Consider the following 25,604-nt stretch of genomic DNA (forward strand, 5'->3'; position numbering starts at 1 on the left):
AAACGTTTCTCAATGTCAGTGTTTCTGAATGACTGTGCAAAGAAAACCAGAGCTCATATTTTAATTTCTGAATTTTAGTCTTTCTACTTTGGCTTCAAGTCATTCAAGGGACAAGTTGCTTTTATTCCTTTAAATATTTCAAGGAACTCCTGAAAAACACACAGATCACACATTCACATTCTCACACACACACACACACACACACACACACACACACACACATATAGGTTTTCATTTTTGTCCAACTTCTTTCTTAAAGCAAAGAACTTTTCTAAAAACCAAACTAATTAAAATAAAAAAAATACACTTTGACTGTTTTCTCCTAATACTTAAAAGAGTAGGCTCTCATGTCTTTGAAAACAGCAAATTAAAATGGAATAGAAAAGGAAAAGACAAAATCAACTGCAATTCTCCCCCACAAGCAGAAATGAGAGCACGAAAAGGCCAGGCTGAGCAGACTAATCTCTCACAGGCACCTCCTCTCCCACTACAAGGAGCCTTTGGTCCTTTCTTTGTTGAGTGGTTCTCATACAAAGAAAGTCCACACTGACATCTCATATGTGTGAGGAAATGACCGAAAGAGCAGTCCGTTGGGCTTGGGACAGGACCTCCCTAACTTCAGCCAGCTGGGGAGGTCTGATCAGGAACGCCTTCCGTGATCACAGTCAGCCCAGCCTAAATCTCTTTGCTATTCAGAGGGAAAAGGAACTTAACAGCCAGGAAGCTCCTAATGACTTAATGCAGGCACATCTAAAGCAGAATCACGGAACAGCTGGTGGCAGGGAGCGTGGCAGGCAGAGCCTGGCTGCCAGGCCGAGTGCTGAGGAAGGAAGGAGGACGAGGGTCTTCAGAGCAGAGAGCTGTGAAGGCCGTGGTCCGGGCGGAGCTGCCCCAGCATAACTGCCATGGCCCCATCCATGGTCTCCCACACAGAAGCCTATCCTGAACTGCAAAGGAGCACATCGACCTCAAGAAGAGATCACCAGATTCAAATGAAAATGTGTGCTTATAAGCTCACATTACAACACTTCTTCCAAGGTTGGGGTCAGGGGGGCACAACTGGAGCACGTGGAACTCACAGGTTTTAACTGCTCTAGTACTCCTGGAAGTGGAGGGAGTGCTGCAATGGCAATGGAAGTTTACCCAAGTGAAGACAGATCACAATCAAATCAAGAATGTCTCCTGGCTTTGTCTTTTCCTTTCAACCACCTAGGGTGAACACATCCTCTGTATCAGGCAGAGCAAGGCAAAGGGATACTGAGATCCAATATCACACGTTCCGTTCCCTCCAGGAGCTCGTTGGTGATACACATGAGGAAATAGTTTTAAATACCACAATATGGTTCAGATATGAAGAAATATTCACAGGGTACCCTCAGGACCACTTAATCTAGCCTGAGGGGTCAAGAACACCTTCAAGGAGGAAGTGATAGCAGAAATGAGCCTTGAAGACTGAAGAGATGAGCTGTGTGGAAGACAGAAGGGAAAACCCAGCTAAACGCAAAGGAGCAGGGGGCGAGTGGCGCCCTGGGGTGCCGCAAGTGATCCAGCATGGCGGACACAGTGCAAAAGGAAACAGACTGGAAACGACGGCGGAGGACGGACCTCCAACGGCCTGTATATCACGCTAAGCCGTTTGGAGTTTAACATCAAGGCAACTGGGGAACCACAAAAAAATTTTAACAAGGAAGTGACATAATCAGATCTGATTTACAGAAAGTCTCTTCATCTAGCAGCAGCGTAGACACAGGACTGGGAAGGGAAAAGGTCAAAGGCCAGGCCACAGGCTGCAGCAGGAATCTAAGTGAGAAATTATGGACGGAGGTGGCAGCAACAGGCATGGGAAAGAGTAGTCAGATTAAGGTGACACTGAAGAGGTAAAAACTGATACACTTTCGATTAACCTGGATGCAATGGTGGCTGATAAATGTTTAACAGATGCCTTTTAAATAAAAGAAGAAGAAGAAGAATGCCCTGACTTGTAGCATTTGCCAATTTCCATGCTGTAAACACTGCCATCATGGCTGTTTTGAACTCCTGGCCTGCTGTCACTGATCCTGGAGCTGGAAGAAACGAGCATGGTCGGCTCCAGCACCACAGCCAGCAGGCAAGCACCAGAAGAGGGAAGGGCCTTCTCTGGTCTGGGGAGAGGGAAAGGCAGGAGGCGAACCCCAGTTACTAAGTTCTGTTTAGGACACACTGAGTTAGAGGAACCAAGAGCCTTCAGTGTAAAAGATGTCCAGCAGCCAGTTGGACAGACGGAGTTTGAATACTGCAGAGCAGTATCTGGCTGGACATTCTAGTTGACACGGAAGCCGCAAGGAGCTGTGCGCAGGCCAAAAAGATAAGAGGGTAAAAGCACATAACCCTAGAAAACACTAACATCAAAGGGATAAACGGAGAAGCTGATTAAGATGTCTGAGAAGCACCTTAAAGAAACAGGGGGTTTCTCAGGACCCATTTCCAAATAGCCAATTCTCTGTGATCAACTCACCAAAGCATGAAGTCTTTAAAGTTACCAAATTTACCTATTTTAAAAAAACCCATTTCTTTTCATCATCTATAAGGCAAGTGTTCATTAGTTGGACTTGTCTTCAGCAATACGGCCTGTGTGAGCAAGTGCCACACGAGAGCAGGAGCCACCGGAGGCCGTGTCCTCAGCAGCCTCAGCGGTCACGCCACAGAATGGGGGGAGGGAGGAGGAGGCCAGTGGGAAAGCAAAGGGAAAGGGAAGGAGGAGGCAGCACCAGGGCTTTCACTCGGCAGGTAGGAGACGGTGTCAGTTATTTTTCCTTTTCTTGTTTTTAACCTGTGAGACCCAAGTAGGTTTACACTGAAAGGAAAGAGCCAGCACTTGAGAAACTGAAGCAAAAAACAGAAGGATCAGAGTCACTGATACCCTGATGATCCAGGCAGGAGAGGAAGGGAACGAGAGGTGGAGCAGAGGTGAAGGGGAAGCTACACCTGGGGACGCTGTTAGGTCAGAGAATCCTGCCATCCCTCTCCCGGTGGCAACCAAGATATGTGTCATCTACTTAGAGGCTCTAATTCCATTCCACACAAATCTAGGTAGAAAAATTTCTGACTGATGTTGGTCTGTACCCTAAATTCACAGGAAGCAAGAACCAAATATGAAAATATGCCAGTCGTGTAACTTGTTTTCACAGCACTACATTCAGCGCAAAAAATTGCTTCTGATTCCCATTTTTCATTGTCCCAAACCCTCACCCCATCGCCACTTTCCTGCCTGGCAATACCTACCCCTCCCAATGGGCTCCCACTTCACCAGGTGAAGAAAAAATGTCTTGTTTTGTTTTTACCCAATATGTTCTAAACTTATTTCACAAGTATTTGATACCTACGATGACTTATTCTCACTCTTGGAAACACCGTTTTTTTAATAAATGCACCAAATTCTCTCAAATCAAGTCAGTGGCCTGCTTAATTAAAGAGCGCCAATATTATATCAGCATTATACTACATCAAAGTTGTCACCTAACCATAACTGAGGAGTTATCAGTTCTTATAAATGAACTTACTGTCTTAAATATGTTTATTTTTTAGTCAGTTTAGGACTCCGTCAAAATTAGAGCTGAGCAATTTGCCAAAAGAGTCAGGGCTAGAATCACTAGGGCTCCAGCACTGTAATATAACATCTTCATCACTGTATCATCATTTAACAAATTCCTCCCACTACTCTTTTTTTTTCTTTTTTTAAATTTATTTATTTTTGGCTGCGTTGGGTCTTCATTGCTGTGCAAAGTCTTTCTCTAGTTGTGGTGCTCAGGTTTCTCCTTGCGGTGGTTTCTCTTGTTGCACAGCATGGGCTCTAAGCGCACGGGCTCAGCAGTTGTGGTGCACGGGCTTAGTTGCTCCATGGCATGTGGGATCTTCCCGGACCAGGGATCGAACCTGTGTCCCCTGCACTGGCAAGCGGATTCTTAACCACTGCGCCACCAGGGAAGTCCCCTTCCGCTACTCTTTTCTACAGGAATCCAACTGAGAGACTGTGTTCACCATACTGTGTGTTTTCTCTCTCCTTTACAGTGAGATTAGCCAAGGGCTGAAAAGAGTGGAAAATCCCCCAGGAGAAATTCCATGCCACAGAACAAACTGGTTAGCAGGAGTCTGACAGAAAGAAAACATCTACCCCTAGTGTACAGGCTCAATTCGGTTCTCAAATGACACAACAGAGACAATGGCGCTTTAATTTAGGGTTATATTATACCTTCTTTTACATACTAATTCTTCTGATCTTTAGAGAATTTATGCAAAGATCAATTTTTAAAGGAAAATTTCTGATTCTCGGGGTAGAAACTACTTAGAACCAATCCAGCTGATTGGCAAAATGAGGACAGTTGCTTCAAACAGTAAATTCTAAAAGCATAACTATAAAATAAAGAAACCCCAAGGAAACCACCACCAAACAATATCCTTAGGGGTCACTAAAGGGGATTCTATTTTTATCCTGGGAAATCAAGACAGGCTAGTTGCCAACGTAAGTCTTCTTTAAAAAAAAAAAGAAAGAAGCATAAATATATCAGTAACCTACCGTCCGTCTGAGATTTACTGAGGAATATTGTGCTGGCCCGAGGATGGTCTGAAGGATTGAATTCCATGTTCAAATCTTTAAAGAAAGAAAAAGAAAATATATGAATATCCATCTGATAACTAAAGGGAGTCAAGATTTTCAATCTTAAATTACTAATACATTCAAGGATTCTGGAAAAAACCAACAGTTACTGTGCTAACAGATTCTTCTAGGTTCAACTGAGAACACTGCTATTTAGAAACTTGAGAAAGTCATACAAAAAATTAGACACTTGGCTGGAGATCTATTAGCCGAAAACTCCATTTTCTTTTTAAAAGTCTGCTCTGCACCCAGGATACTACAGAATAGCAGGACAAAGTCCTAACACGTAATTAAGGAGAGTTATGTGCTACAACTGACTCATCTAAACCCCCAGTTAAGCGAGTGATATTTCCTTGTTAAAGTGACTAAAACAGAATACCTCAGCCAAATCAGCATCTACACACTCTGCTTAATCAAGACTGTCCTTTTCTGAAAACTTAATCCTTTAGAGCAAAAGCTCAAGTTGGCCATCTGTGGGCATAACCTGGGCCATGGATGTAAGTTTTGTTTGACTCATTCATTTTCTTTCCTTTGTAAAAAATTTGAGCCAATAGATAATGATTTTTACATTTCAAACACAGACCACAAAGGAAAAAAGAAGGTCTGTGTTTCCAGCTCCTCTTGAGAAATCAGATCATTGGCAACACCAGGCCCCACCACAGCAGTCACAACTGACAGGACCTGAGACCCCAGCGCCCCCAAGCGCCCAGTCCTCACCCTCTGCCTCACTTCGTACCCCTTCTTCCCCCACTGGCAAGTGGCTCTGTAATCCTGCCTTAGAACAGTCTCCAAGGGCTACAGGCTTGTCAGTCCAGTATAAACAATTAGAATCCGATCACAGAAGAGTTCTTCCAATTAAAACAAAAACAAAAAGATTCCACAGGGAAAGAATGGCTAAGCAAAACAAAAGAATAAAGTTAGAGGAGGGAAGAGAGAAGATCAAAAATAATGGAGGGACTTCCCTGGTGGCGCAGTGGTTAAGAAGCCGCCTGCCAATGCAGGGGACACAGGTTCACGCCCTGGTCTGGGAAGATCCCACATGCTGCAGAGCAACTAAGCCCCTGTGCCACAACTACTAAACCTGCGCTCTAGAGCCCACGAGCCACAACTGCTGAGCCCACGTGCCGCAACTACTGAAGCCCATGTGCCTAGAGCCCGTGCTCTGCAACAAGAGAAGCCACCGCAATGAGAAGACCGCGCACCACAACAAAGAGTAGCCCCTGCTCACCGCAACTAGAGAAATGCCCATGCGCAGCAACAAAGACCCAACACAGCCAAAAATAAATAAATAAATGAATAAATAAATTAAAAAAACAAAAAAAAACCCGGAAAGTCAGAATGGTCTTCAAATCAGCTTCCAACATCAGAATGAAAACTATTTTGAGTTCCATTACTTCAGTAAATTTGCAAAGAAATCTAATCAACACCAATAAAACCAGATGGTATCTATCCTTAGTTTAATAGCTAATCCAGTCAAAGATAAAAGGAAAGAAAAAACAAGGATGGCCACATGTATCCAGGAGGCAACACCTGTCACAGAGACCCCTCGGCAGACCTCTGAGGTGAGGCCTCTTCCTACATCAGCCGATGGCTCGTTGCACTACAGCCGCTCACCTCCCGCTGGGGGCTTGAGGAAAGCGACATCTGAATCGCAAACGCTATCTTTATTATCTGGTCCTTCTTCTGTAACAAGTATTAAAGTTATATATAGTGGTTTCACAGCTGAAGGCATTAAGGGATTCTGATGGAAGGAGAAAGACAGAGGAAACAATTTTTCAAACTTGCTTCCATTTGTACTAGATAAAGTTAGGCCAGAAATTTCTGGTAAAAATGAGTCTGTGAGGAGCCTGACCAGAATGCTCGCTTATGTCCCGGGTGGTTTCCTGAATGGGTGACAGGCCAGGTATCATTTCTACCCATTCAATGATACAGAGCAAGTCAGGAAGAGTTCAGAGGAGCCTTCAAGCTCTGGGCTTGACGTGATGTCACAGATGAGGCGAGTGAGGCCAAGAGAGCTAAGTGTCGAGCGGGGTGATAACAGAACGTGGGTTGGGAGCTGTGGTCTCCAGCGGCAAGTCCAGAGTTTCCCCACCGTCCCTGTTAGGCCAGACCTTGCTCAGATCCCCAGTGCCCCAAAAGGACTGGAGCCTGGAACAGGAGGGAGGTAGAGGCTGATGCGGAAGGAAATCCAGAAGCCCCTAAAGCTGGCTTCCAAGTTCTCCCTGGAATTTAAGTTTTAGGATCTAGATCCTAGATGAGATAACCAGGAAGTTTCCACAAAGAGAAAAATCAAGGACTTGTTTCTGGACACAGGGCAATGCAATGTTGCTGAGGGAAACAGATCATCAGTTAAATTTTATGTGAAAGCACATCCAAATGTTTACACTTGTTAGGGGGCAACATCTCATGAGCTGCCAGGACATTACTTACAAAAGGATTTAACAGCAAGTTGGTGTGCATTTTCTCCAATCCTAAGCAGATTCATATTCCATAACTGTGGCGTGCACAGTAAACCCTACGCCCAGGTGCAAGCCAACAGGCCAAGTTCCCAAGCTCGTGCAGGCCAGGCCTGAAGGGACAGAGTGCTCGGGGCGCCCTTGCTGTGAAGGAGGGCCAGCCACAGAGGCCGATTACCTAGCCTGACTTAAATATGCAAAATGGCACCAAACAAAGGTACAAGGAACTGCCAGGTGTTTCCTAAGACAGGGAGCAGCCCCAGACCTTGAAGAGAATACAGAAAGTTATTCACAGTGTGTGCTTTGGCAAGGGAACTCCAACTTTGGGGGGAACAAAAATGGGAAAAGGCAGCCTTCTCACAAGCCAAGCAAAATAAACCTGCTGTGTCACTCAAACTTACACTCCGAAGTCATGATAAACCGCTACTTTAGCCATGAAGAAATAAGTCCCCACGCTGCAGTCAGGGATCGGGCACAACAAACTAAACTGGAGCACATTCCGAGGAAGGCGACGCTCCCCGTTGGCTCAGGGATGCTTCTGAATTGCAAGAATTAAAAAGAAGAAATTCACAGGCTATTATGCTTAAAATTAGAGATTATGGATGAAATAAAGCACTCTGCTACAGTCGGTTCTGACAGTATAGTACCTATTTTGAAGTCACCACCATGTCAAGTACTCCTCCGCCCCCCAAGTCCCTCCTGGAGACTCCCAGTGCCCCAGCTCTCCCCCAGACGGGCCTTTCCAGAGCACACACAGCTCCCACCTGCCCCCATCGAGCTCCTGAAGTACCTGAGTACTAACCCACCCAGAAGAGGAGTAACTTATAAATTTTAAATATTTACTTGGCTGGGACTTCCCTGGTGGTACAGTGGTTGGGAATCCACCTGCCAGTGCAGGGGACACGTGTTCGAGCCCTGGCCCGGGAAGACCCCACATGCCGCGGAGCTACTAAGCCCGTGCGCCACAAACTACTGAGACTGTGCTCTAGAGCCCGCGAGCCACAACTACTGAAGCCCGCGCGCCTAGAGCCCGTGCTCTGCAACAAGAGAAGCCCCTGCTCTCCTCAACTAGAGAAAGCCTGCACGCAGCAACGAAGACCCGACGCAGTCAAAAACAAATAAACAAATAAGTAAATATTTACTTGGCTGTGTGCCATTTCAGTGTCGTATGAACAGACGTCACTGCCCTTACTGAAGAGTGAATCCCCATCCCTGAAAGACCCCGAGATGAGCTGGGTGGTGACACACATGGGGGCCAACAGCTCTGTAGGAAGGTCAGCACAGCCTACAGGATGACTTACAATTTAGTCACCACTAGTGCACAGGACCAGCTAGTGAACAATGAGGAAAGAAGATTCTGACCAAATCCTGCGAGAAAGAGAGTAGTGTGCTTAAAACAAAAGCACTCAGGGCTTCCCTGGTGGCGCAGTGGTTGAGAATCCGCCTGCTAATGCAGGGTACACGGGTTCGAGCCCTGGTCCGGGAGGATCCCACATGCCGCGGAGCAACTAGGCCCGTGAGCCACAACTACTGAGCCTACGCGTCTGGAGCCTGTGCTCCGCAACAAGAGAGGCTGCGATAGTGAGAGGCCCGCGCACCGTGATGAAGAGTGGCCCCCACCTGCCACAACTAGAGAAAGCCCTCGCACAGAAACGAAGGCCCAACACAGCAAAAATAATTAATTAATAAACTCCTACCCCCAACATCTAAAAAACAAAACAAAACAAAAAAGCTCTCAAACAAAGCAATGGACTCTAAGAGTCAAAAATTTTACACTGCTTTTTTTTTCCCCCTGGCAAGGCTATACAGTTGAATTCGGTTAAACTGAACTCTACGCCAGGCATTGTGTTCAGTCCTGCTGATACCAAAAGACTACTTTGGCGTGGTAACCATGTCTGTGTCTTTACCTTTCCAGTTCTCCACACAAACTATCTCATGGTCATCAGAATGCATTCTTCATTTTCAAAGGGCTATAGTCAATTAATGGTGAGACAAAACATGTATTTAGATGCCTTCATAATGCATCACATGTTATTTCTGTCTCAGAGATGCCTTCATAATTAACTGTGGAGGGGTAAATGAGCATCCTATTAGATACCACGAATATCACCACTGGGGGGTGGTCAAGGCCAGTCCAACCTGCCACACTTTTCACTCATTCAACAAACCATCACTGAGCATCTTCTGGGTACCAGGTACTGCTGAGTTCCACATCCTGAAGATACAGAATTGAACAAAACAGATCAAGTCCCTGATCTAGTAGAGTATCCTTCTAAGCTGAAGGTGAGAAGTACCAGTAAAGAAAACAACAAGGATGGAAGACCATCAAGAATATAAATTCTAAAACCCACATCCGGAAAGCTGAAAGCTGAAAGCTGACAATCCTGGAGTTCTAGGAATCATTCATTCCCCAAGGAGAAGCTCAAATGGTGGAGTAAAAGTAACACGTTTTATAATGTGGAAGATCTAGATGTGATAAGATATATATATATGTGATATGTGATAAGATATGTGATAAGATATATATAAGATCTGCTAGCTCTATGGCCTCGGGCAAACTGCCATCCTATTCCAGGTTTCATTCCCTCAGCTATAAAGCAGGTGAGTAACACCTTACCCGGAGGAGTGCTGTGAGAATAGCAGTTATGCAACAAAAAGCAATAAGCAGGACTCGCGCCACAAAATAGGAGCCCCATAAACAATGCTATTAAAATTTTAGGGTACTGATAAACAGTGTGCCCCAGCATCTGGCTCAGTGCTGAAGACACACGTCAAACCTGGAGACAGTTAAATGTGTTAAACCTCCGTCATCCAATCTCTGCTCCCTAAGGGGTCCTGACGTTCACAACTTCGGCATTCCCTGCTGGTGACAGAGGTCCTCCTACCTCTTACAATGACAAGATGATCCATCATGACAAGATAAACCAGCCTCTGAGGCGGGGGTACTTCAGCGAGAAAAGGCAGTTTTAGGAAATGTGACAGAATTCCTAGGGTTGACTTCAACCTAATGCTTAGGAAGCAGTTTGGAACCACTTCTTTATGCTGATGATACTTACTAAGACACATGTCAAATTAAAATACTAACAGAACATTCTAAGACTCTATTGCCAGACTATCAGGTGATAACAGAAATACTCAGTCACACTGCTTTCAGTCCATGTTTCAGCTAAGTAAAAGGCATGATAGGATTCCTTTAGTCAAAAGTGAAAATTATTCTAACAGCTGGGAACCTAGTGTAATTAACAATGCAGTCAGCCCTCCATGTCTGCACCCATGGGTTCAACCAACCTTTGGTCAAAAATAGTTGGAAAAAAAAATTCCAGAAAGTTCCAAAAAGCAAAACTTGAATTTGCCACACATAGGCAACTTCTTGTATAACATTTATATTGCATATTTACAATTAGTTATATAAAATTTAACATAGTATTAGGTATTGTAAGTAATCTAGAGAAGACAAAGTATACAGGAGGATGTGGTAGGTTACATGCAAATACTATGCCATTTTATATAAGGGACTTGAGCGTCCATGGATTTTGGAACCGATTCCCAGTGAATACCAAGGGATGACTATATTCTCCCATGCCACATAATGTAGTTTTTTCTGTCCTTTCCACAGATGTCACACCATTGTTCATCTCAGCTTCTAAAACAGCACCAATGCTATAAAAGATCCGTGTGATAAAATAATGCCTAAGATAAGTGGGAGTCATAATCCATCACTGATGGTTTGGAAATTTAGAAAAAAGGAAAACAGAACAGTGCAGCAAGGCCTAAACTGTGCTGGGTCTAATTTGGATAGACGAGGAAACATAAAAGACAACCTTTGGGGGTTCCCTGGTGGTGCAGTGGTTGAGAGTCCGCCTGCCGATGCAGGGGACACGGGTTCGTGCCCCGGTCCGGGAGGATCCCACATGCCGCTGAGCGGCTGGGCCCGTAAGCCATGGCTGCTGAGCCTGCGCGTCCGGAGCCTGTGCTCCGCAACGGGAGAGGCCACAGCAGTGAGAGGACCACGTACCGCAAAAGGAAAAAAAAAAAAAAAAAAAAAACAACCTGGGGCTTCCCTGGTGGCACAGTGGTTAAGAATCCGTCTGCCAATGCAGGGGACACGGGTTCAAGCCCTGGTCCGGGAAGATCCCACATGCCGTGGAGCAACTAAGCCCGTGCGCCACAACTACTGAGCCCGCGTGCCTAGAGCCCGTGCTCTGCAACGAGAAGCCACCGCAATGAGAAGCCTGCGCACCGCAACGAAGAGTAGCCTCTGCTTGCCTCAACTAGAGAAAGCCCACATGCAGCAACAAAGACCCAAGGCAGCCAAAAATAAAATAAATACATTTATTTAAAAAAAAAAACAACCTGCAAAATCAGAGACTTCCTACCTCCTACCTCCTTTCTCTGCATTGCCAGCCCCAGATTGATCACTGTTCCAACAAATCATCCAAAAGATGGGCTGTTCACTTCGGCCTCGACAATCAGTGAGTAGAGCCCAAAGGATTCAAGGATCCTGTGATCCCTTGATAGTTTGGGGAACTCCGTGGTAGAAAGTCAACTTAGATTCGAAGGCCAACTGTGGTCAGCTAACAATCCCAAACTTAATCTTAAGATGATTCCATCAGGTCTGTTTCCTATCTGTAGACAAATATTTGACATGGTCATAATCTCAAACTTTTAATTTCAATTTTAGGTAGTCATATTGCTAAATGTGACTAGGGTCTGCAAAGCAATGATGAAAAATCAACAAATAACGCCTGTTGATTTTAAATGAGATTGGCTTACTTTTATTTTTTAGTCACTATTGACCCACTGCCTGAAAATCAGGGATTATCTCCATTCGTTAGGGCCAATGAGACCAAAATACAGAGCTCGGCCCCCTGGTTTGCTCCATGCAGTCGCCACCAGGCAAGCCCCAAACCCAGGCGCCCACATCAGCATCCCTGTTTATAACTTCTGTAGCTGGTGCCGTGGCAGCAAACTGCTGTTACTACAATTCCAGTTAATTCCAAAGCCATCTTTTGTACCCCCGCCCCCGCCACCGACTTCACGTTTATTCTTTACGATTCTTTACGATTATTCTAACACACTCAGACTGGGTTATTTTCCATTCTCACTCTCCACGTTGATCCGTGAGTACATGTCCCGGGGTGCACCCCTTTCAGCCTGGGTCTGCGCCGGGACGTATGTGTCTCTGTGTGCACCTCTCTGTGAACACACATCTGACTCCCATTCAGGTGCTCTCTGTCTGTCTCTCCATCTCCCTCTTTCCAACCTGTCTCTCAGTCTCTCTTCTACTCACTCTTTTTCTCTCCCCATATGTTTCCTCTGTCCGTCCCTCACCCTCTCTCCAGTCTTTCCACTGTCTCTTTCAAATATTCTGTGTTAACATGAACCAAAGGAGAGAAAGATCCTAACGTTTAAGATTGTTAAACGTTAAGACAGATTGTTCCACCAATGCAGCAGACTAGATGACCTAAAAGCTCTCACACTACAAGCACTTAGAAATGTGAGATAAAACATAAGACATCCATTTAAAAGCCTAGAGTGTGTAGCTAGGGAAATGGCCGGAGGCTCTAACCAAAAAGAGAACTGGAGTCTTCCGGCAGAACAAAGGCTTCCCAGCTTTGTGAGCTGGGTCTTGGGCTTCAACCAAGGTGACCACACGTCTTGGTTCACATCTATTACCCTGGTATAATTACTAATTCTATCCTCTTTACTTAACAATGTCTTGATTTGGAAGTCACCTTGTTTTAATGTCCTGCAGGATAGGATATAAGCCAGTAGAGTGGATACAAGTTAGAAAAGATGCTTTTATATATGTCTGGAACCCTCGAAGAGCTACAATTACAACAAAAACTGAATTAGAAAAAAAAAGTTATCTATGAACCCAGATGAAAAAGGAGCTGGGCCTCAGTGGGAGAAATGTCTCCCAGCACCCCAGTAACTGGTAACCACAGGTCTGTCTGTATCTCTAACATGGTCTGGAGTTCCCCTCTACTCTGCATGTGTAGTGCAGGGAACCCTGTGACAAGAAATTTACACCAAACTGGTCACATGCCAGTGAGATCCCTGGGTGCCTGGCAGAAGTAACTGCAAACCGCTCTGGAGAAGCCTGCGTCCCTGAACCCCGCCAGACGATGCCCTCTGAAGACAGGCTCACCATCCCAAACGGCAAGACACAGAGGAAACGATCCATCACAAGCAAGGGTCAAGAGACACAACAAATGGCGAGACTGGCCCTAGAGAACCTGCGGTAACAGAGCTGGCTACAGACCATAAAATAAGCGTACATTGCAGTATTTAAAGTCCAGCAGAGAACAAGATAAAAAATGTACAGTTGAAAACTAGAAGACTGAATTCTGGTGAGCAAATCATGTTACTTCTCTGAGTCTCAATAAATAAGGATGATGGTAACAGGAACGCTCTGACAGGCCACTGGGTCCTGTGATGATCAGAGACAGGACACGGTAAAGCCAGTGGGATCCGGGGGCCCCACCTAAAGGCTGAGTGGGGTCTTCATCCCCTCCAGTCAGTACCAACTGAGGACAGGAACCCTGTGTACAAAGTCCAAATGCTCAACAATAATTAACAAACAAGCTGAATAATGGAAATACATAAAAGAATGATCAAGTGAAGTAGCTCTTTTCAGCTTTTTTAAAAAGGAAAGAAAAAGGAAAAGAAAAACTGGCAAGGACCAAGCATCAACTCATATGTAGATTAATTCAAAAAGAATCTCCTAGCAACCAGATCCTCCTGAGGCATGAATTAGCGCTATCACTGAAACAGGAAAAACATCACTTGGAACGTTGATATTTTAGTATCAGGCAAATAACTAGGTCTAGTATGGGCAACACTGATAAAATTGGCTATTGCAGACAATTAAAAAGTGTCCAAAATGACACCCTGAAAGCTAGTAGAGACATCTGAGTCCCCGTTATTACTTTATTCAACAGTTGACAAATCTTTATATTGAGAATCAACTCGACGTGTGCAAGAAATACAATGCGAAAGCCCCTGCGGCCCCCCAGTGTTTAGGTCTGGGGGTGGGGGAAGCAGACAGGCTGGGGCAGTGACAAGTGTTCTGCTAGGGGCAGTGCCATGGAGAGCCCAAGAGAGAGCTGAGGCTGCTGGGAAGCAAGTTACATTGCGTGTAGAGTGAGGGGTGGGGGGAGAGGGGGGCGCTGGGGATAAAAACATACACGCACAAAGAACATTCAGCCCACAAAAAAGGTTTACTTATGCATTTTAGAAGCAGGCGGGATCGAATAACATCAGGGACAAAGTTACTAATGTTGAGATTTCCCATTAACAAATCAGACATTATTTCCTCTTTCAAACACAAAACCACTGAAAGCCCATACTTGCCACAAAGAACACAGAACACAAGCAAGAGGGTGGCAAGAGATCCTCAGATCAAATTCTCACCAAGTAACACCAAGTGTTCCCCCAAAGGCAGCCACCACCAGCCATGTAAATGAGGGTTACACCCGAAGCAGATGAAGAAAGTGCTAAAAACAGAAATCACAGCTATGTAAATCAGGAATTATCTGAAAGCACTTAAAGAAACTAAATAAAACAAATAAAAAACTAAAACAAGATTATAAAAGGATATCACACCAAAGACAGGAAAATAGAAGATACAATTCAGGAGACATACAGTGGAACCTACGTGTGAGAAAACCTGTTGGGTGGGTGACACACCAGGATGTGGGCACCAGGGTGCAGCACCCCAGGACTGTCAGAGGGGAGAGGAACGACCTGGCCCCTACTTGAGTCAGACAGCACAACAGAACGGATGACAGAGGAAGAGCAACTCCACCTCTGTTACAGCCACTTCTATCCCGCAGGATCTGAAGATTGTTTTCTCCGTCCCAATGTGTCATCTAGAGCACTTCTATGATTCCTGGCGGTCAAATTCATAGTCACGTCTGCAAGTGAGATCATCACCCATCGGTATTTTCCTCACTTTCAGACCTGATATATAGCTTATATTTTAGGAAGAAAAGGTTAAATCTAGAATTTACCTCCTACCTCAACCTACAACTACAACCTGCCTTTTGAACATCTCGATTCTGGGGGAAATAGAAAGAAAGGGAATACTGTGGCCTCTGAGGGTCACCTCAGACACAAGGAAATGGGATGCATAACTAACGATAAAATCTGAGATGCAACTGCCAAGGCAGAGTCGTTCTGCATTTAATCAAGTCTGTCAAGCTTCAGAGGGATGGATAACAGGCAGCCAGATGGACAAGATCTGCATTCAGAAAAGCCGCACCGGAAGATCCAAATGAATGTGCCTCAGAATCCTGCCATCAGACCTCCTGCCTGGTTTAATAAAACTTGAATTTAAACAATCACAAAACCAAAAAGGTTTAAACAATCCATTTCGTTTCTAAAGCTGAATCAATACTAAGGCAGTGAGCCCAGCATGAGAGAAGCTCGGTGCTAACTCTCTTCTGCTCCATTTGAGTGCTCAGCCCTGCTGCACATCTGGCTCCGGTCCAGGCTGCACAGAGACACGGAGAGGACGGGAACGCACATGTCTTCCTTCCAAAACTAGCTGGCGAATGGTGAATGCAACTTTACAACCCTGAGCACGTGCTGAGTGCAAGCATACACACGCCAGGGTACACGACAACCCTTACTCCTCTGCAAAACCTGAGACACCTAGCCAAGGAGGACATGCAGCCAAGGACCTACCTAGTCTGCCATTAAAACGGTCACCATGACTGCAAAAGAGAAATGAGGCAGATGTACTCAGGTTCCCTGGCTTGTTAATCTAGTAAACAGTGTTCAATAAGATGGCACAAAGCCAGGGGCTCAGTACTAATCCTGGACCCTCTCCTCTCAAGACCTGGTGAGAGACCAGAGGGAGGGAGCCAGGCACTGCCGCTGAGCCCCAGGCTCCAGGGCCTGCCCAACGTCCTCAGGCCCAAGTGGAGGAGTAGAGGAGTAGAGGCAGCGGCCCGGGTGCTGGGCCTCCTCTCTGTGCTGGCAGCTCAGCGGCGACCCCATGGGGAGCACAGTGGGAGCAGGCCCTCTGGTAGGTTCCTTGTGATGGAGAAGAGGAGGGGAGAATGCCACATATATTCCATTTTTTCCTACCACAATCTACCAGGTTTGGTGAAATTTGATTTTTTAAAAATATTTATTTGGTTCGTCGGGTCTTAGTCTTTAGTTGCGGCATGCAAACTCTTAGTTGTGGCATGTGGGATGTAGTTCCCTGACCGGGGACTGAACCCAGGCCCCCTGCGCTGGGAACGCAGAGTCTTAGCCACTGGGCCACCAAGGAAGTCCCGTGAAATTTGGTTTTTAAGCCAATACTTTTCTCAGCATTCCAAGAAATCCATGGATCAATAAATATATCCTTGCTTTCTATTTTTGAATTTCAGTCAGCCAATGTCACTATGTTGAAAATAGGAAACGTCACTTGTCTGCATGATTCAATGAACTGTCCTTTGAGAAGAGAAAAATACTACCAGGGATTAGCTTGGATTTCAGTGATGCCTTCACCTGGTGGGGGGAAGAGGTATTTTCTTCCATAATTAGAATGTCCAAGAGAGTTCACTGAAATGTCATCCTGCCATGGTTACTATATCCAATGGAAGGGGAGAGTCTGCAGCTACATCAGGCCCTTTGAAACCCTTGGGTAAAAGAGTCACCAGTATCATCCTTCTGAGGAGTTAAGAGTGATGCAAGGTTGTGTGTAAGTCACTGCCAGCCTCCTCCTCACAGCGCCCAGTGGCCCGCCTCTGATCCCAGCAGGCTCGAGGTGCACAGCACCCCTCCCTCCATCCGGCCAGCAAGCAAAGGGCAAGGTTGTGAGGGGTTGAGAGAGGCGGGCAGACTGGCATCTCCAGCCGACCCTCCTCCAGGCCGCTGTGCAGATGTCCTGTGCAGGCTGCTGTGCAGACGTCCTTCAGTCTTGGGATTCTACCCTAGTGAGAGGATCTCACATGCAGACAAGGCTTTAAGCCCGAAGATGTTCATTACTGCATTATGTATAATAGGAAAAAGAAAACTGTAAATAACCTAAATGTTCGGTAACAAGGGACTGAATAGCTAGGTAGCAAATTTACTATAAGGAAAAATGTGTAGCTATTAAAATAATAATAAATAAATATTTATAAAAAGCTCACACATTTGTAATTGGGGAAATACTTCTATTTATCACGCTAAGTGAAAAGGAAGATACAAAATTTTGTACACAGTGTCACCACAATTATATGCTATACAGGTTTGGGTTTTATTGTTTTGGTGGTGGTGGTTTCATTTTAAATAAATTCAGCTTTTAAAAGTACTAGAAGAAACTACACAAAAATGTTCACAGTACTTCTTTTGTATAAGGCAAGCACAGGAGCTTCTTCTCTCTCTCTCTCTTTTTTTTTTTTTAAACTCTTCTATATGTTCCAGTTTTTCTCTGTGGGCATATTTATTTTGCACATTCAAAATGGAGAGAGTGTTAGAGCTTCTCTTTCTAAGTATACCAGTGCTACAGAGTTTTCAATCCTACCATTAAATTTCCAACCTCAAAACGTATGGACACCAAGGAGGGAAAGGGGGGAAAGGGCGGGTAGGGTGGGATGAACTGAGAAATTGGGACTGACATATATACACTAATATGTATAAAATAGATAACTAATGAGAACCTGCTGTATAGCACAAGGAACACTACTTCACTTGGCTGTACTGTAGAAACACAACTTTGTAAAACAACTATACCCCAATTAAAAAAAAAATTTCCAACCTCAAAGAACAAAGAAATTTACTCTAAAATGGTGGAAACTTCAGCAGTCATTTAGATGGAAAAGAGAGTTGATAGAACTTCATACCATGAAATGGGAAGACAAACATTAAAAATTAAACAAGTAAAGATTATATTTATTTACTGCTGAATAGGAATATTGTTTCATTCCAGATAAGCAAGGTTATGCTTGGTTTAAGGAAGACCAATACTACTGCAGAGCTGATACAAACTATAGGGCTATTTTGGTATCTGAGAAGGAGGGGAAAAGTCTGCATGTCATTTCTCATTTCAGCAGCATTTAACCTAAAGGTATATGCAGAGACAAACAGACTGTCTCAGTCATAGAGCAAATTAATAATCACACAAGTCGCTCTGATCACTCTGAGCCTCAAATGTGGACTGCAGTACAAACTGTTCTCAGAGGCCACTTTCAACATCACTGCCAACAGCTGCACCTTCAATATGCAAAATCATTATTTACCATCTTTTCTCTTGACACTCAACAAGACAAGTTCTATCCTATTCTTTCACCTGTCCCCTATATAAATTAATTCTTGTAGGAACACAGAAATTATTAAACTAATGAATAAGACAAAGTATCAGTCTACTCTTGAGATACATTACTATTCGAACTATTAAAGAATTAAAAAGGGAAGACAGTATCTTATTAAACACTGCACTGTAATACAGAGCTGAAATAAAACTATCAAAATGAGTGAAAGAGAGTGGCAGAGGGCACTGCACCCAAGTTGCCGTGGGATGGACACAGGTGTTCCAGAGGGCGATGCCTGCCTGCTGGGGGTGAGGGTGGGGAGGGGAAGGTGTGCACTGACCGCTCCCCTGCCCAGGCCATCCTCGGGTGAGTCAGTAGCGACTCAGGCCTGTGCTTGGGGAGTGCATGGCCCTGGGTAACAGGTCCAGCCCTGGGCTGACCCAAGATCTATGAGGGACAGGCCTCAGGAAGCCCCTGGGTGTGCCCGTGTCTGCTCTCAACTCATACCATAAAATGTCATTTCTAAAACCTAACCACCTCCACAGAGTGCCTTTCAGAAGGGACCCTACGAGGGGGCCAACAAAAGTGGAAGCCAATCAAACACAACCTGCCAGACAAGTACTCTTCCATTTGTTCAGCACAGCCTTATTACCCTGGCTGCGCTCTGATATCAAAAACATCTTAGACTAATCTGATTTTCTAGTTAGTTTAAGAAGAAATGGAGGGCTTCCCTGGTGGCGCAGTGGTTAAGAATCCACCTGCCAATTCAGGGGACACGGGTTGGAGCCCTGGTCCGGGAAGATCCCACATGCCGTGGAGCAACTAAGCCCGTGCGCCACAACTGCTGAGCCTGCGCTCTAGAGCCCGCAAGCCACAACTACTGAGCCCGCGAGCCACAACTACCGAAGCCCGCACACCTAGAGCCTGTGCTCCGCAACAAGAGAAGCCACTGCAGTGAGAAGCCCGCGCACCGCAACGAAGAGTAGCCCCCGCTCGCCACAACTAGAGAAAGCCCGCACACAGCAATGAGGACCCAACACAGCCAAAAATAAATAAAATAAAATAAAATAAATTTATCATAAAAACAACAAGAAATGGAAAATTACCAACTCATTCTGAATCTAAGGCTCTTGGTAACAGTTACAATTTCCCAAGCACACACACAAAAAGCTGAGAATACAGCCAGCTCTGAGCCTACCAAGCAAAACCACTACGCCCAGGCAGCTAAGCCACCTGTGAAGCAGCAAATCACTCTTCTTTCCTTCTCTCAAATTCATTCTTGTTTAGAGCAGGAGAAGTAGGGGGAGAAGATTACTTCACAATGTATATAAACACACAAGCTAATTCTGGGTCTTCTTTAAGCCGTTATCAGTAGCACCTCCTACATATTACACTCTTTTAGAAAATACTAATTAGCAGGAAGTATAAAATGTTATTTGATATAAACGTGCAGTAAATAGGTAAATTTTTTAAAAACAAAGAACCTGCAGATCATAATTACAAGAATCATCTTAAATAAATAAATGGAATGGGGTTAATTTTAAAACCAAAGGATTTTATAGCTGAGACGCCCCACCCCTGCCACCATCTTTTTCAACAAAGGAGAAGAGGCCCGGAGGAAGTCTCTCTCCAAGGTCACAGCAAGTGAGGACTAGCGTGCAGACCCCAAGCCCGATGCTCTCTCACACTAGGCTCCCTTCAGCAGCAGAATCTGCTTTAGACAAGAAATTCGACCCCGTGCATTTATTAGTGCCATTCTCCAAAGCAAAGGACAGAGAGAAAAGGAAGAAAATTAAGGAGGATGAACTTCCACTATATTTAAAATAGACATCTCTTACTAAGAAATACCGATTTATAAAATGCAAAAAATAAACAAGAAACCTCCCAGTAATACCTCCTGACAGCTCCATCTCCAGTATGCAGGATTTAAAGAGGCAGCTCTGAAGCCCCGGACCCCTGACAAGATACCCTCCCCAAGATCCCGCAACCCCAGCGCCACCATCTTCCACAGAAAAATCCCTCCACTCCTGTTTGCTTGCCTCAGTCAACTCAGGAAGCCTGCAGCTCCCAGGCCGCCCTCACTATCCCCTCTCAGCCCCAGAAGGCCCCACACCACCGCCACTGTCTGGCAGCTCCCAACTCCCAAAACACACGTCCTTCCTCAGCAAAATGCCCTGTGTGTGCTCCCACACCTCCCCGCTCTGAGCACCACGTCCCTACACTGTCGGGGGTCTTCTCTGGAGCCTCGCTGTCCCCTTCGAAACCAATTCCTTCTCCCCTCTGGCCCTACCCAGCACCCCCAGCTGCCCTCTCTCCCTGGGTACTTCACCATAATATCTAGGGATTTCAACATCTAGCTAAGCGAACCTTCTACTCCCTTGACCTCCTGTCCTCTGTGACCTTGTCCTCACCTGACCCTGGGCTCCTGTCCCCATGGTTACCCACCCCAGACCTGTGGTCACTAGTAACAACACTCCTTGATCTCAAGGCCAAGCAGCCGACTCCACCCACTGCCTCCCACCTTCCCAGCTAACTCCCTCTGCCACACCAACCCCTTCACCTCTCAACACATCAAGACCATATGCACTATCTTGAGAACGAAAAATGGAGCCGGAGGAATCAGGCTCCCTGACTTCAGACTATACTACAAAGCTACAGTAATCAAGACAGTATGGTACTGGCACAAAAACAGAAAGATAGATCAATGGAACAGGATAGAAAGCCCAGAGATAAACCCACACACATATGGTCACCTTATCTTTGATAAAGGAGGCAAGACTATACAGTGGAGAAAAGACAGCCTCTTCAATAAGTGGTGCTGGGAAAACTGGACAGGTACATGTAAAAGTATGAAATTAGAACACTGCCTAACACCATACACAAAAATAAACTCAAAATGGATTAAAGACCTAAATGTAAGGCCAGACACTCTAAAACTCTTAGAGGAAAACACAGGAAGAACACTCTATGACATAAATCACAGCAAGAACCTTTATGACCCACCTCGTAGAGAAATGGAAATAAAAACAAAAATAAACAAATGGGACCTAATGAAACTTCAAAGCTTTTGCACAGCAAAGGAAACCACAAACAAGACCAAAAGACAACCCTCAGAATGGGAGAAAATATTTGCAAATGAAGCAACTGACAAAGGATTAACCTCCAAAATTTATAAGCAGCTCATGCAGCTCAATATCAAAAAAAACAAAGAACCCAATCCAAAAATGGACAGAAGACCTAAACAGACATTTCTTCAAAGAAGATATACAGATTGCCAATAAACACATGAAAGAATGCTCAACATCATTAATCATTAGAGAAATGCAAATCAAAACTACAATGAGATATCATCTCACACCAATCAGAATGGCCATCATCAAAAAATCTAGAAACAATAAATGCTGGAGAGGGTGTGGAGAAAAGGGGAACCCTCTTGCACTGTTGGTGGGAATGTAAATTGATACAGCCACTATGGAGAAGAGTATGGAGGTTCCTTAAAAAACTACAAATAGAACTACTATACGACCCAGCAATCCCACTACTGGGCATATACCCTGAGAAAACCATAATTCAAAAAGAGTCATGTACCAAAATGTTCATTGCAGCTCTATTTACAATAGCCAGGACATGGAAGCAACCTAAGTGTCCATCAACAGATGAATGGATAAAGATGTGGCACATATATACAATGGAATATTACTCAGCCATAAAAAGAAACGAAACGGAGTTATTTGTAGTGAGGTGGATGGACCTAGAGTCTGTCACACAGAGTGAAGTAAGTCAGAAAGAGAAAAACAAATACCGTATGCTAACACATATATATGGAATCTAAGAAAAAAAAAAAAACAAGGTCATGAAGAACCGAGGGGCAAGACGGGAATCAAGACACAGACCTATTAGAGAATGGACTTGAGGATATGGGGAGGGGGAAGGATAAGCTGTAACAAAGTGAGAGAGTGGCATGGACATATATACACTACCAAATGTAAAATAAATAGCTAGTGGGAAGCAGCCGCATAGCACAGGGAGATCAGCTCGGTGCTTTGTGACCACCTAGAGGGGTGGGATGGGGGGGTGGGAGGGAGGGAGACACAAGAGGGAGGGGATATGGGAACATATGTATATGTATAACTGATTCACTTTGTTATAAAGCAGAAACTAACACACCATTGTAAAACAATTATACTCCAATAAAGATGTTAAAAAAATTTTTTTAAAAAAAGACCATATGCACTGATTCTACTCCCTTTCTGCTGTCTTCACCCCTTCCCTGTCCTCCCTTCCTTCTTTTTTTTTTTTAATAAATAAATTGATTGACTGATTGATTGCTGCATTGGGTCTTTGTTGTTGTGCGCGGGCTTTCTCTAGTTGCGGCGAGCGGGCGCTCCTCTTCGTGGCGGTGCGCAGACTTCTCACTGCAGTGGCTTCTCCTGTTGCCGAGCACGGGCTCTAGGCGCAAGGGCTTCAGTAGTTGTGACACGCAGGGTCAGCAGTTGTGGCTTGTGGGCTCTGTTGCTCTGTGGGCATGTGGGATCTTCCGAGACCAGGGATCGAACCCGCGTCCCCTGCATTGGCAGGCGGATTCTTAACCACTGCGCCACCAGGTAAGTCCCTCTTCCTTCCTTCTTTATCCAGCTCGGGGTGGACAACTCATGGTCATCACGGCTCCCTGGTATACTTCCTTGCCACCGTGCCCTTCCACCCTCTGAAGAACTCTCTGGTAAACCCCAGAGCAGGTTCAATCCAGCTCTTCGCCTCCTCCACCTCTGCCCCAGCAGCTGTTCCCAGCCCCAGGTGCAGGAAAATGCAGAGCCCAGTGGCTGGTCTCACTTTAAATTCTTGACAGCCCCTTGGGTGGGCCTGGGCACCACCCACAACTCTTCCTCTCTCCCCTCCTCCCTCTCCTGCTCCCACTCTGGCAGCCCCCTCACTCTCCCTCACTCTTCCTTCCAGGACTCCCCAGCTTAGAGAGCTCAGCCACACACAGCTGAATGCCCTCTGGATGCAAGAGCTCCCACGCCACTGTCGGTGGCCTCTCCCCTGAACTCCCCCACTGCCCATCCTCCTACCCCTGACCATCTAACACGTAAGTCAAATCCAGGTGGGCCAACCGGCTCCTCCCCGGCTTTCTCCGCTCACCAAGCACCAAGGGGCAGCTCCAGCACACCGGCAGACCTGCCAGCTCTCCCCAGGCTCGAACCTCCACCATCACGCCCACTGCCACCAGCAGGCTGGAGCCCCATCGCCGCTCCCTGGGGCTGCGGTGCCCCAGAGGAAGTCCTCACGATGGCCACAGGTGGGCCACGCTCTGTCCCCCACGGCCTCTCCCACCTCACCTGCCAGGGTCCCCGTCGCCCCCTCTGCTCCCACTCCACTGGCCGCCCTGCTGCTCCTCAAACCCAGCAGGCATACACCCACTCCGCCTGAAAGGTTCTTCCCCAGGTATCCACACGGCCTGCTCCCTCATCCTTCAGGTCTGCTCAGATGTTACCTTACATAAAATGACTAATCAGGTCACATTATAAGCATTATCACAACACTAAGGCATAGTGGCTGTGAGTCAGGCACTGTCCTAATAACTTTATGCATATTAACTTATTTAGTACAACTTACTCAACCCTGTTATCCTCACTCTACCAACGAGGAAATAGACGTGGATAAGTCAGAGCCCAAAGGCACTCAGCCAATGAGGATGCTACATCCACACACACCCCTACACACCCTACTCGTAATTTCTTGCGTCCCCTGCTGTGTTTTTAGCGGTACTGCGTCTCCTCGCTCCCCTGTGGTCATGGGAGCTCTATAAAGGCAGGGGTCTGCCTGCTTTGCTCCCAGATACCCCTGAGCCTGAGGATGTTTAACACGGAGCAGGTACTTGGCACTGACCTGCTGAAGGAAGAAAGGAATCACAGAACCACTGAGCCACCTGCTGCCCCTCCAAAGCCTGCATCGCACCAGCTTCTGTCTCTGAGCAGCCACATGACAATGAAAATGAGGCTCACGGCTCCCCGCTGGTGCCAAGGGCCATCCTTCACTGGCTGGAGGCAAGTGGACAGAGGAGCGCAGGCTGGGACACCACCCCTGGGGAGTGGAGCAGCGCAGCGAGCTCTTCCCCAAGGAAACCCAGGGAGAAATTTACATGTTTTGGCTAAAGGCGTATCAATTGTTTCCTGCCTGTTACTTCCTTATCAAACTATCTGTGGTTCCAACCACATTTCCCAAAATTACTGACCCAGCACAAATAGCCAACCTTGGCTAAACAGACTGAGCAAACCAGTGAAAGGAAATCACATGAAGCATGCAAACTCACCAAAGTGTCAGACACGCTAACTATTTCTGGCATTTCGTGGCAGAAAACACTACACTTGGGTTATTATTTATAAACCTTTCAAGCTACTGAAACAACACTGCTACTAAATAATCCTTAAAATCTTAGAAATTAAAATTTTACATTAATTTCCAGTCTTGTCATATTTTTCTTTTCTTTCTTTAGGATTCAGATTTTTTTCGTTTGTTTCTTTTTTTGGCCGTACTGTGGCGGCTTGTGGGATATCTCAGTTCCCCAACCAGGGACTGAACCCGGGCCACAGTAATGAAAGTGCCAGGTCCTAACCACTAGACCACCAGGGAACTCGTCATATTTTCTTAAGAAATGGGAATGCGTAGTGTTAGAAATAACTGGTGATCAATCATCGTCATCACCATCTCAGGACCAGAGCGATGGCTCCTATCCTCTGCTTTTAAATGTGAATGAAAACCCCTCTAACCAGCAGAGCCAGGAACTATGAAGAGCCCTGGGGTAGTATCCAGGGGGGCCACCAGCCTCGGACCCCACAAGGGGGAGGGCAGGGGCAGAAGGACCAGCTGGCACTGTCAGTCTGTCTCTACTCGCCACCAACAAAGACCTTGGCAAGAGGGAAAGCCGCTCACTAAAGACAATTTGATACAGTTTTATAATTCCTGTTCGTGAATTTTATGTTCCAAATATACACTATACATGGCAAATATGCACCACCACGCTTTTACTAAAAGCAGGGAAAGGACAAGGGAATGACTTCTTGCACACAAATGTGCTCTGGGGGGCAGCGAATTTAGGACAATTAAGTACTATTTAAATGAACTAAAATGTTCTGTATTTAGGGGGAAAAAAACCTCACATTTTCCACTGGGCCTATTTGTTCCGTGCCTAAATAAGGACAACATTTTAGGGATTTATTTCACGTGTAAGTATTTTGAAGGGAAGACTTCTGAACCTCACTGATCTAGCTCACTTGTCAGACAATC

General features: G+C 45.6%; 1 protein-coding gene across 3 annotated transcripts in view; it reads right to left on the minus strand.

Moving 5' to 3' along the window:
- Positions 1-25,604, minus strand: part of CCNY (cyclin Y) — a 126,533-nt gene that overhangs the window by 27,429 nt on the left and 73,500 nt on the right. For all 3 annotated transcript variants that reach the window (XM_067702143.1, XM_067702132.1, XM_067702153.1), the window contains one exon: positions 4,553-4,627. In XM_067702143.1, the coding sequence (XP_067558244.1) occupies positions 4,553-4,627 (75 nt within the window). Of the gene's footprint in view, positions 1-4,552; positions 4,628-25,604 lie in introns of those variants that run through there.

This window comes from Pseudorca crassidens, chromosome 1 (assembly GCF_039906515.1).
Source record: "Pseudorca crassidens isolate mPseCra1 chromosome 1, mPseCra1.hap1, whole genome shotgun sequence".
In the NCBI taxonomy this organism is placed as follows: domain Eukaryota; kingdom Metazoa; phylum Chordata; class Mammalia; order Artiodactyla; family Delphinidae; genus Pseudorca; species Pseudorca crassidens.